Source organism: Crocuta crocuta, unplaced genomic scaffold, assembly GCF_008692635.1.
Source record: "Crocuta crocuta isolate KB4526 unplaced genomic scaffold, BGI_CrCroc_1.0 scaffold2, whole genome shotgun sequence".
In the NCBI taxonomy this organism is placed as follows: Eukaryota; Metazoa; Chordata; class Mammalia; order Carnivora; family Hyaenidae; genus Crocuta; species Crocuta crocuta.
The window spans coordinates 4329395-4342202 of NW_027528640.1; the positions used below are offsets into that span (position 1 = coordinate 4329395).

General features: G+C 42.7%; 1 protein-coding gene across 2 annotated transcripts in view; it reads right to left on the reverse strand.

The window, feature by feature from the left end:
- Positions 1-12808, reverse strand: part of PRKG1 (protein kinase cGMP-dependent 1) — a 1238678-nt gene that overhangs the window by 17200 nt on the left and 1208670 nt on the right. For both annotated transcript variants that reach the window (XM_077755217.1, XM_077755218.1), the window contains 2 exons: positions 6893-7032; positions 5875-5964 (listed from right to left, as the gene is read on the reverse strand). In XM_077755217.1, coding sequence (XP_077611343.1) covers positions 5875-5964; positions 6893-7032 — 230 coding nt within the window. The remainder of the gene's footprint in view (positions 1-5874; positions 5965-6892; positions 7033-12808) is intronic.

Below are 12808 nucleotides of genomic sequence, written 5' to 3' on the forward strand. Positions count from 1 at the left end.
TGGCTTTCATTAGTGTTATGCTTGGATTTCTCTATGTTTTGTATACCTATTATAGGTTTTTGCTTTATGGTTACCACTAGGTTCATATATAACATCTTATATGGATAGCAGGCTAGATTAATTAAGTTGATGGTCTCTTAAGTTTGAACATATTTTAAAAGCACTAAGTCTTTACCCCCCTTTCCATGTTTTATGTATATGATGTCATTTTTCCATCTTTTCATTTTGTGTATCCCTTAACAGGTTTTTGTAGATATAATTGATTTCACTACTTTCTGTTTTAACCTCCATATTGGCTTTAGAAGTGACTGATCTACTACTTTTACTATGTTTATTTTTACCTGTGAAATTATCCTTTCATAATTTTTCTTACTTTTAGTTATTGCCTTTACTTTCCACTCCAAGAAACTATAAAAGAAACTTTAAAGTTTCTTGTAAGACCAATTTAGTGGTGATGAACTCCTTTATCTTTTGTTCACCTCTCCTTCTGTTCTGAGTAATAGCCTTCATGGGCAGAATATTCGTGGCTTCAGGTTTGTTTCTTTTCAACCCTTTGAATAGATCCAGCCACTCCCTCTGGCCTTGGCCTGCAAAGTTTCTGATAAATGAGACTCTGCTGAGAGTCTTAATGGGTTTCCCTTGTATGTAACTGTTCTCTTTTCTCCTGCTGTTTTAAAACTCTCTCTTTATCACTACTTTTTGCCATTTTAATTATTATGTAGACCTCCTTGGGTTAATCTTGTTGGATTTCTGTGTTTTCTGGATCTGGATATCTGTTTCCTTCCCTAGATAAGGACAGTTTCAGCTATTATTTCATCCCATAAATTTTGTGCCCTTTTTCTCTCTCCTCCTTATGAGATCCTTATAATGCAAATGATGGTGTTGCTGATTTCTCTTAACCTTTCTCATTTTGCATTACTCTTTTTTTCTTTTTGTTGTTCAGGTGGTCACCTTCTGTTACTCTGTCCTTCAGGTCCCAGATATGTCCTTCTTCTTCCTCTAATCTGTTTATTTTCTCTAGTGTATTTTTCATTTCAGCCATTGAGTTCTTTTTATATTTTCTTCCTCTTTGTTGAAGTTCCCACTGAGTCCATCCAGTCTTTCCCAAGTCCAGTGAGTATGTTTATGACCATTAATTACTCTGAATTCTCTACCAGGAATTTATCTCTCTTTTATTTAGTCTTCTGTTGTGATTCGTCATCTTCTTTCATTTGGGACATACTTCTCTGTTTCCTCATTTTCTCTGACTCTCTCTGTTTGTTTCTATGGTCAGGTAGGTCAGCGATGCTTCCTGGTCATGGCAGTAGTGGCCTTGTGTAGAAAGGTTCCCATGGTGTCCTGGTCACCTGGAGCAGGTGCCTCAGGGGTGGCTCCGTGTGGGCTGCGTGTACCCTCTTGTTGCGGCTGACCTGCATCTGCCTTCAGTCCTGTCATCTGCAATGACCTGCTTTGCCCTCTATGGTTACACTAGGCCAAGTCCAGTACCTGTGCTGTATGTGACTGCCACAGGCATGTAGGTGGGCAGGGTCAGTAGTCAGGTGAGCTGTCAGTCGTTCTGCCACAGCTGTGGGTCCGCCACAGGGCACGGCTTTCCCTCTGTGCTGGTGTGTGCGATTGTCTTCATCTCTTCCCAGGACAGGAGTTGCTCTGGATGGATGCCCGCTGAGGTGGGCAGGTTGAATGAGATGGGTCTGTAAGGCACTGGGGCATGCAGAGGGTCAGCACTGGCTCCCACAAGGCTCTGGCTATCCAGGCTGGAAAGGGGTGAGAAACCGTACCTGCCAGCACGTTTTTCCTGGAGAAGTCTCCTGAAGGTCCCTTCTGCTATAGTGCACACTGCCTACACTTTTCAGAGCACTGTTTCTGTGCTGTCTGGGCAGCTTGTTCATTATGCCGCTTCTTTAAGGGTGGGGACTCGATTGTTGCCCTCAGCTCTTCTGGAGTTAAGCCCCGCTGGTTTTCAAAGCCAAATGGTATGTATGGACCATTGTTTTCCCAGTCGGGTCTCTTCCTCCTGCCTCTCCATGGTTGGGGTGTCCTTCCTGATCACAGGAGATTTGGTTCCCAATTCTGTCCCTCCTACCCTTTCCAGTGTGGGCTCCTCTCCATGGTGAGCTGGGGAAGGCTTCTTCCAACAGTCCTCTGGTTGCTTTCAGAGTTAGCTGTATAAATGTAGCTGTTATCTTGGGGTGGCCCTGTGATGAGCTGGCCCAGGATCCCCTGATTCTGCTATCTTCTCGACCTGCTGAAATGCTTTTGATTTGCACTAACCATTATGTCATCTCAGATGGAATTTAAACAACTACCCTCCACAATATAGAATCAAAGAGACTGGCTATTTAAATTACTCTCGGGCTTATAACACACATGAAGACACATGACTAGAAGGGAGATGTGCATGATTTGACAATTCTGGTTTCTGCAAGAATTAAGATATTGGGTAGGGAATATTTACATGTATTAAACACCTGGAATGTTAAATTTCATTAGATTACTATATATTAAATACCAACATTAATACAGAATGTATAACAAATTAGCATTTCTATAATATATACTAATACAAATATTTATATATATTATGTATTTGTCATGTTAACCACTTACATTTTTAAGAAGGTAGTGGGGATTGCTACTTATTTAAGTGTCATAAAGAAGGTAAATACAATGTTGACCAACCTACTCCAAAGAATGGAAGAGAATTTGTGGGAAACAGGAAGTCACAAATTAGAAGGTAAAGCATCATAGCTAATGAAGAATAAACCAGAGAAAGAACTGGAACAATTAACATTTCTGTGCTGCTAAGTCATATCTTACAAATGTTTAATAGTCATCCAGTCCTGTTTGTATATATGATATCATCTTATTTTTTATGGAATCATTCGAAAAACTATTCTGGGTCCCTTTCCTATGCTGCTGAGAAGAAAACGAGGCAGGAAGTGGTCATCTCACTTAGGAGGTGAGAGCAGGAGGGGGTCTGTTGCTATCAGAGACTTCCTGCACTGAATCCCTGAGGTTTAGAGGTATTACTATGTCTGTCAGAAGAAAACAGTCACACAAGCCTTTCTTAAAATGAACTCAAATGCTTTCCTTTCTGCTTTCAGGATAATTTGTTTTGACTACGGATATTTTCATGTGCACTGTGATTAAGAGCATAATTATTTTCCTTTTTGTCTTGTCATTCTTGGTGGTCATTCTTTCTAACAATTAACCTTTAGGACTTTCACCCTCAGGTGAAACAAACAGTGAGAAAGGTAGGTAGTCAGTGGCAGTATTAATTAGAACCTAGATCTCCAACACTCCACCTGCCCCCCATCCCCCACACTAGGTAGGGGGAAAAAGTCTGAATGAAAGNAGAAGAAAACAGTCACACAAGACTTTCTTAAAATGAACTCAAATGCTTTCCTTTCTGCTTTCAGAATAATTTGTTTTGACTACGGATATTTTCATGTGCACTGTGATTAAGAGCATAATTATTTTCCTTTTTGTCTTGTCATTCTTGGTGGTCATTCTTTCTAACAAACAATTAACCTTTAGGACTTTCACCCTCAGGTGAAACAAACAGTGAGAAAGGTAGGTAGTCAGTGGCAGTATTAATTAGAACCTAGATCTCCAACACTCCACCTGCCCCCCATCCCCCACACTAGGTAGGGGGAAAAAGTCTGAATGAAAGTCACAAGGCTACATGCATATATGAGAAAGAAAGTTGGTACAGGACAAGGATTCTGAAGTGATTTTGTATACAATAGTTGTTATTGCTTTTTTAATGTTGAGGCTTCAGCCTTCCGGCAGTTTTAGGAAGGAGCAGACTGTGCTTACCTCTTCAGGTCATGCCTCTTCATGTAGCATTAAGCACATTGTGGGAACTCACCAACTGTGCATCCCAAACCCAAGCCTGATAAAAAGGAAGGAAACTGAACCAAGCAAAAAGCATCCTGGTGGTCCCTGGGTGGCTCAAACAGTTGAGCATCTGACTCTGGATTTTGGCTCAGGTCATGATCACACTGACAGTATGCAGCCTGCTTGGGATTCTCTCTCTAAATAAATAAGTAAAAAATTGAAAAAAAAAACCCCACATACTGGTGGAGGTAGAGAAAGGACCACCCACTGATATTTTCCCTCCATCCACTCCTCCAAAGGCCAACTGCTTCTTACTAGCAACCTGAGCTGCCCCGACAGATCAAAATACGTCTCACTCAGAAGCCCGGGCTGGCGTTTATGAGCCAACAAAATGAAAATCAAGTTAAAGAGGGAGAAAACATGAAATAATATTTTCTTTCAAAATATAGATTGAAATTTGACTCCTATGCATGTCTGATGCACTATAAGTGGGCTTTAGATTGACTTGTGTTTTTGTTGCCTGGTTAAAGAAGTTAATAGAAACTTAAAATAGTTCCTTCCCCTGTGTGGCTCATTAGTGCTTTCATGTTTACCTTTACCTTTGCATCTTCTATTCTAATTAGAGCAAATCAGGGAAACTATTTCCAATATATGAGTGGGTTGAAAGCTCAGGTCAACTATAGTAGAACCACATTAGGATGAACCAGACATTAACTCACAAATCAGAATGTTAACTCTGTACAACAGCCTATACATTATGAAAAGGGGGACCATTGCTGTTTTGTTTCTCACTGTATCCCCAGCTTCTATCACGATGCCCGGCATGTAATCTGTACTCAAATACTACTAAATACTGTAATCACTAAGATATGACATGGCTTCGTGCAGATGTTTATCCCATCCCCTCATGCCAGCATGATACATCTCCTTGTAGGCTTGTTTACCTTACATTTAAGAAAAGAAACACATCACCAATGTAACAAAGAAATCCACTGGACATACACAAGGGAGGCAATGAAGATAAGACCTGAAGGGGTGATGTTTCCAAAGACAGGGAGTTACCATATGAACACAATTAGGAACGAGACTTTAAATCAGATAGCTTATTGAAGAACCATTGGTTCTCTTCTGGAATATCTACAAAGTAAGAAGTTGTCAAAAAAATAGCATGGCTTAGGTTACCCAATGAAGGAGAACATGAGGGAAAGAAAAAAAAAAAAGATGTCACAAGGTGAATGTTCAAAGGAACAAGAATGACTTGTGAATGTTTGATCGTTCACAGGAAATGATCAAAAGCTCATTCACAGGAAAAGAAAGTTTTGGTCTTTTAAGTAAACATTTGGGTTCGTAATGATCTAGGACATGCATAGAATAAATTTTTAGTTTGCTAGTTATATAAGTAAGATGGTAAATTAATTCTGCATAATTAAAAGAAACAAGCAAGCACTAACATTACTATCTTCACTTGTCCTTAAAGGGCTAAAAGAAATACATCTAAATCACATTGTTTACATAAAATACTGCATAAAGGTAGATTAATTTTTTCCTAAGATCACCTAAAGCTTGAAAATGATGGCTGGAAATTTATTAATTTTGGAACCAAGGAGTAATGTAAAGACAGAAGAAAGTTACTGAGGAACAACTTCTCAATGTGAGGAAAGGCAGACTGCCCATCTGGACAATGAGCAAAGCAATTAAACTGATAATCCAGATTGCAAGTATAACACAACTTTAATTTGCCTCAAGTCACAGCAACAAACTGCATTCTCGGTATATAGTTAACTGATTCTGATATTCAGGTTTAAAAAGCCTGTTACATGTACCTTGCTGGGTACCATTTCCACACTGGACTAAGCCTGCATCAGTACTTACAAACCTGCAGCATGCAGCGGCTGTCACATTTGCTAAAGCATATGTGTACAGTGGGTTGTATCCCATGTTTATTTTCTGAAATATAAGCCTATAGAACATGTAAATATGACTTTCATACTTTACAATTTTAGAGAAATGATAGAAATTTCTTAAAATTCCTACCTATCCCTGAGAATGGTCCAAAGCTCTCCACCTAGGCAAACTTCCATCAGCATATACAAATATTTGCTGTCCTTGAATGTTCTGTACAGTCTGTGAATTGCAAACAAGAAAACAAAGGTTATAAACATGGCTGCCTTTGAAAAAAATGGAGCAGTCTCAGTGCTCAAATTACAGCCTCACACTTGATTTACCAAACTTGACATGTTATTAAAGGAATGAGACAGATCTGTGTACAAATAGGGTAAAGGAGGCGACAGCCGCCTGAGATGTACACAGTGTAGGGGGCTAGTCTGTCTTTTGCAATAAATGGATTAATCCACATGGTTATGGATCAAAATAGGTGCTTGGGGTTCCTCTAATCCCAATTTGGTGGAGGCTGCTTGGGGTTCCTCTAATCCCAATTTGGTGGATGCTGTAAGCATGGACCCTTGAGCCCTAGTGAGTGTTCATGAACATGAAGTATACATGGATATACAATAGACACACTTTACAAATATAGATAGGTAGGAAATTCCTGTGCAAGCCACTTATGCTCACACTATCACATCCTGTTTTTAGTAAGTGCCTCTGACCAACTAGCCCAGGTTTCTCTGCATATGAAAACTCCCCATTATCCTGTGATTAATGCTCTGGAAATACAGAGGGGAGATAGTCCCTTCCTTTTTTAAGAGCTTCAAGAAATTAAATATTACTACTCAAATCATTAAAGGTAGAAGAGTTTGATTTTTAATATTTTGTCCTTCGAGCTTCAATGGTCGATGCTGGCTTTTGGAGTCCCAGAGAATGGTTAGAACTCAGATTTCTTCTTTGGGAAAAATACATTTTCACAGAATCTGATTCTCTTTGAAGAAAATAGGATAGAATCAAAATGTCAGTTTTTTTTTAAGTCAAAGAAAAAAACTTTCTGAAAACCAGATTTAAAAGCCCGTGTCCTGCGAGAATGAGTGTATAACATGTGTGTGAGCTGCGGCGGGTTTCGTGGCTGACTCCCGCGGGGAGCATGGCACAGGGCGTCTACCTCACTATGAAGTCCGAATGAGCCCCCTGCATGATCTGCTTCTCCGACCGAATGTGCTCCTGCTGTCTGGTATCCACGATGTGGCGTTTCTTGAGAATCTTCATGGCAAACGTCTTGGACTCCTCACTTTTCAGCTGGACCTTAAACACAGGCAGAGGGAGCTAAGTGAGAAGCAGCTCAGGGCATGAATGCAACACTATGCCTTCTTAGCCCCAAATTACATGGAGCACTTGAGCGACAACCCAACCTTGCCCCAAACACACAGCACATCCGTGTGGAGCAGACATAAATCCAGTCTGTGAACGACTGTCCAGTCTCCCGATGACCTTTAAGTACATTCTCCATGAGTTCTGTGCCCCCTGGGATTGGAAGAGGGAGAGTGTATTGGATTCCCATCGTATGATTTCACTTCATGTCATGTGTTTGAGTATACTTTTACAGTATTTCTCCTCCAATCCAAACAGTATAAAAACCGAATTCCCCAGTTTCCCTTCAAGTGAGTGTGGTAGATGTCAGAACATTCCACGCTTGCTCCTTGGCCCTGGCCAGCACACATTTCTACAAGTATAAAACTCAGTGACTTGGGGCACACAGGTGGCTCAGTCGGTTGAGCATCCGACTTCTGCCGAGGTCATGATCTCAGGGTTCATGAGTTCCAGCCCCACAATGGACCTGCTGCTGTCAGCACAGAGCCGGATTCAAATTTTCTGTCCTGCTCTCTTGCTCCTCCCCTGCTGCGCTCTCCCAAAAGTAAATTAAAATAAAAAATAAGTAACATTCAGTGACAGACCACTCTCTGCTGAGACAGACTGTGGATGTATGTGCTGTGATTTCTTCTTTTTACCTTCTAGTCTTACCCTTTCCTCCAGTTAAGTATACATTATTTATTTTGCAAGAGATTTTGAGAACTTTTTTCCTTCTTTGCACATATGCCTGCTAGCTTTAATCCTGTGTGACCTCAGACCTGGCTGCTTAGGTACACTGACTGGGAGGACCGGGTGTCCCCAGTGCCCACACGCCTCTGCCGCAGCCCTACACAGCTCCCGGTGGCTTGCATTGTTCCAAATGCCATTCCTCTGACTGGCTGAGGGTCTGTGGTCACTGTTTTACAAAAACAACAACAACAAAAACAACAACAACAAATCAACAAGGTGACTTGGAAGGAAACTGAGAGGTAATGGAGCTAATCACTTAACAGCCACCTAAGAGAGTTATCCAGTGCTGCTGAGCAGCAGACTCGCAAGCCGCCAGTATCTGGAACTAACGAAAGCCTTGGGGAAACAGCGGGACAAGCAGTTTGTGTTTTCCAGCTGACGTATCACTGTCCCCTCTGGTCTCGAACGGTTTACTGCTGCTTCTGCAGGGGAGGGAAAGTCGTGTCTGGTTCATGTACACGTGTACGGACTGAATCTGCGCTTAGGGGACATTTCCGTGGCAGGGGCCACAGGATGGGACCCAAGGGCCCTTCACAGAAATGGGCCTGGTCTGCTGGTGGCATGTGTGGATCTGGAGGACAGGTTAGAGAGAAAAACGGATGTTTGAAAATGCTGCAAGCAGCCAAAGGCCCTCTACTCCGTCTGCGAAACTCTTTAAGACGACAGATCAGTGTAATTCACACGAACTCAGTTGTGGTTCATAATAAAACACCAAATGTGAACTCCCACTTCGAAAGGAAATCTTAGCAGACAGCATGAACAATGAGCTGCGTCAGAGTACTAAAAATCAGAGGGGAAATGAAACCATATTTTCTCTTTCGAGCCTCAGCTTAAACATTGAAGGCTCATGTGTAGTTTACACACCTAACATAAAAATTATCCATCATTCTTCGTAGGGATGGGGACGTGCGTTTTCACTTGTGCCCAGGGTGGGAGGAAAGGGTTCTGCCTTCAGGGCCCCTGGCCCGGACTCGAATCCTGACCTCACTGGGCTGGCTGCCCAATGGCTCTGAGCCACAGTTCTTGCGGAAGATGCCCCTGGGCTACTGTGTGGAGTTACTGTCACCTTAAGTGCGAAAGTGCCACTGAGTGGGAAGTCATGAATGGCCTCTCTGCTGTCCCCTTTCCCCACCTGGCAGCCCCTGCCAGATAGGGTACCTTAGGTGGTGTCTGCAAAACAAAGCCAGACCAAGTCACTCCTCCGCTCCCAACACTGCAGTGGCTTCCCGCCTTGCTCACAGTACAGACAGAGCCGTCACAAAGGCCTACAAGGCCCTATGCCATTTGGACCCCACTCTTCCCTTACTCACTGCACTGGGGTCACACTGGCCTTGAGCACATCACGCAGGTGCGTGCCTTGGGCTATGTGCATGTGCTGTTCTGCCCGAATAGTCTCGCACAGATATGCCCAGGAGTCACCCTCTCGGTTCCTGACGTTCTTTGCTCAAATGTCTCCTCACCAGTGTGTTCTCACACCAGCCCACGTACAAGAGGAACGACCCCCTTCCCTGTTTAATTCCCCTCCATAGCTTATAGCACAAGCTAACACACTAAATAGTGTCTTCAACTTGTTGAGGTCCCGTGTCCTCTCACTGGACTGTGAGCAACCTGAGATGGGGGATTTTTATATTCCTGTCCCTGACATGGAGTAAGTGCTTATTATGTATTTGTTGGCTGCCTGAATCAAGGAAAGAATGCCACAGGCCCTGACGATTCATCGCTGGCAAAGCCACAGCAGGGCCGGTGTCTCAGCTCCACACTGTGCATCTCTTAGCTTAACGATGGGCGCTAGGATGACAAGCATCTAGTGTTTGGTCTCTTCTGTTCCCAAGTGCCCCTAATTATGCATGGAAGGGAAGAAAAGATTTCTACATGCCAACGCTGCACGGGCTCTATCCATGGGCAAACAGCTGTGTGATTCAGCCTCAGGTTTTCAGTTTGTATCCTTACAAGATGTTCTCTGAACTCAACCTTTTCCCCTGAATGATGTTCCCAAGCACAGAGCCTGCTAGATTAATAAAATTGTCTCTAGGATGCTGGCCAGTTGCCTGCCAACAAGCTCTTGGGGTCCAATAGCTCTAGACACAATGGCCATTTCTTAGGGACCCATTTCTGAGCCTACACTACTCTCCGTTCCCTGCTAATGAACAAATTACATGATTCCTAGTATGTTTACCAATTTTGTTATACCCACATCCAGTCATCTGACTTATTTCACTGTAGCCAGGATATTAGGTAAAAATATTCACATCACACACTTTTCTATTTAACAGTTTTGAACTGTATATTCGGGTGAATCTATGCAAGGAAATAAGTTCTTGGGGACATCAGACAGAAATGGGAAGTAACCTTTGTGGAACACATTCATGCTGGGCACACCCACGTACCCTATTTTATTCAGTTGCAACATCAACTCTTCATGGCAAGAGGAAGAGATTTTTGTTTTTAGAAAGACTTTATCATCAGTAAAAATAGCTAATATCAATAAAGCTCAAATTAGGGGCCAGGAACAGTATAAGTTTTTTCCTTTAATCTTTTAGGGAACCGCTTGAGGTACCAATGTCTTCCCCGTTTTTCAGAGGAGCTGAGGATTACCCAAGAGGTTCATATCTTGCCCAAGACCACAGAGCTGTCAAGTGGTAAAACTGTCTTTATGATCTTTTTGGCCCAAGCTATTTCCAGAATATTCTGCTTGGCTTCTGCAGCATATAAAACAAACTGACGGCACAGTAACTGATGCTTTCTGAATGAGAGTTTAATGGGATTGGCTAACTCAGACTCAGTTACCTGTAAGTGTCGCTCACACTAGACATGTGGTTTAGGATGCCAGCCTGAGCCTTACTATCTGTTTTTGAGGGACCTCAATGTATTCTCAGGGATCTGGGGTGCCCAAGTGACTGAATTCCGCAGAGAGAAGCCAAGGATAGGAGTGAGCATAGGTGGGGAGGTAGATGGTGCTCATAGTCCGTGGGTGGCAGGTGGCCAGGGCCAAAGAGAGGTACATGAAAGTTCCAGAGATTACTGGGAGTCAGCCTTACTAGTTGCCAATTTAATAAGTATTAATTATAAGACATTTGCAGAGCCAAAGAGCTAGCCTACTGAGGTTTTCTGTTTGGTCTCTGCTTGAATGGAGGCAGTTCTACGGGCTGGAGCCCCCCTCCTTTGCCCTCCACCGAGACCTGACTAGCTCCTTAGAGTAGAGCCCTTAGAATTTCTACTTCCATTTGAAACTAGAATGACCCACACATAATTCCCAGGATCTCAGCTCTTAAGCAGGAAGTCAGAGAGCCTGAGGACTCTTGGTGGAGGTAACTCAACAAAGTGTCTTGTGCAGAGTTAATTGTTTGAAAAAAATTTCCCCTGATAAATCCACATGTCTGACTCAACCCTGCTTCTAATGGCCAATCTAAATGTCCATGCAGAGAAGCCTGGGGGAAAAAGTGGTACCTCTATGCAATGCAGCGGTAATAACTATGACTTAAAATGATGATTTAGCAAAGGGAAGAAAGTAAGAGAGGGACAAAACAAAAAACACTCTGGACTATAGAGAGCAAACTGATGGTCACCAGAAGGGAGGTGGGTGGGGGGATGGATATTAAGGAGTGCTCTGTCATGAGCACCAGGTGATGTGTGGAAGTGTCCGATCGCTATAGTGTACACCTGAAACTAATACTGCACTGGAGGTTACCTAACTTGAGTTTAAATAAAAACAAAAAATGATGACTTAGAATTATTCTTGTTATGGGAAAATAAACCAACATACATATACATATGTAACTCTATCTACCTACCTACCTACCTACCTATCTGATACAGGATACAAGGCAGTGTACGTTTTATGACCCTATAAATAATACTTGTATGAATATGTATATCAAAAATAAATCTAGGAAGAGACAATTGGAAATGTGTTCCCCTATAAGTTAATAATGGTTTTCACTTAGGGAAATTTTTAATTTTACTTTTTACTTTTTGGAATTGCTTAACTTTTGTTCAATTATCATGTATCCCCTTTATGATGAAAAACCACAATGACTCTCATCATGGAAAATAAATTTTGAAGTGTCTTTTATATTGTACTAGTTATGTATTTCTGTCTGGCTCTCTCAAAGGATTCTGGTTCCATGCAAACCACTCTCGCAGAGAATTTCATGAGAGCAAAGACCTTGAGAAGTTGTATAAAGCACCACAATCCATGCAGGTTTGGGCCGAACCACACCACTCATCTCCTCATAGGACGTGCCATATTCTTGTCTTTAATGTGAACTCTCAGCATCCGTTCGGTCAGCCTGCATTTCCTGGGCCTAAGCTATCAGGCTACTATAAAAGTGTTTTCACAAAACTATTCCATGCAAGATTCTAAGATGCAATGTTGTTTGCTTTTAATTTTTCCTGCTGGCCAAATGAATGACACCAAGGCCACTTCTGTCAAGTTCAGAGAATGATGAGGAATTTTTGTAGCAGGGGCAGCTAGAGAGAGGCGATCTGTAGCGTGGACGGAGGCACGTGGATGCAGGCTTTCCTTCCCCGCCTCCACCATGCTGGGAATCCTTCCCCGCCTCATGGGTTAGGTGGGCTCCCAGTTTTGTCTTCCTCTGCAGACTAACACCCCTGGTGCCCAGGCTACTGTGCTGGTGAGATGCGAACTCTGAAACATGACTACTTTTGTTTAAATCTCAACCGCTTTTGGGCTTGTGGCCTTGGGCACATTTCTGACACTCTGTCCCTCTTTCCTTATCTGTCACGTGAGGATAATCCCCAGTTTACATGTGAGGATGAAATAAAAGGGCCTACGTGGCCAAGCCAGCCTGGAACAGAGTACACATTCGGTGTGCATTAGCTGTTTTTACTCCTATGTGCTTCCAACGTTCGGGGTCCCTTCGGGCCAAAGCAATTTCCTCCAAGCAGGACCCAGCGCAGGCTACTGTCACCCTGTGCCTGCTCCCAACCCCACTCACCCATCTCCATCTCACCAGCGGAA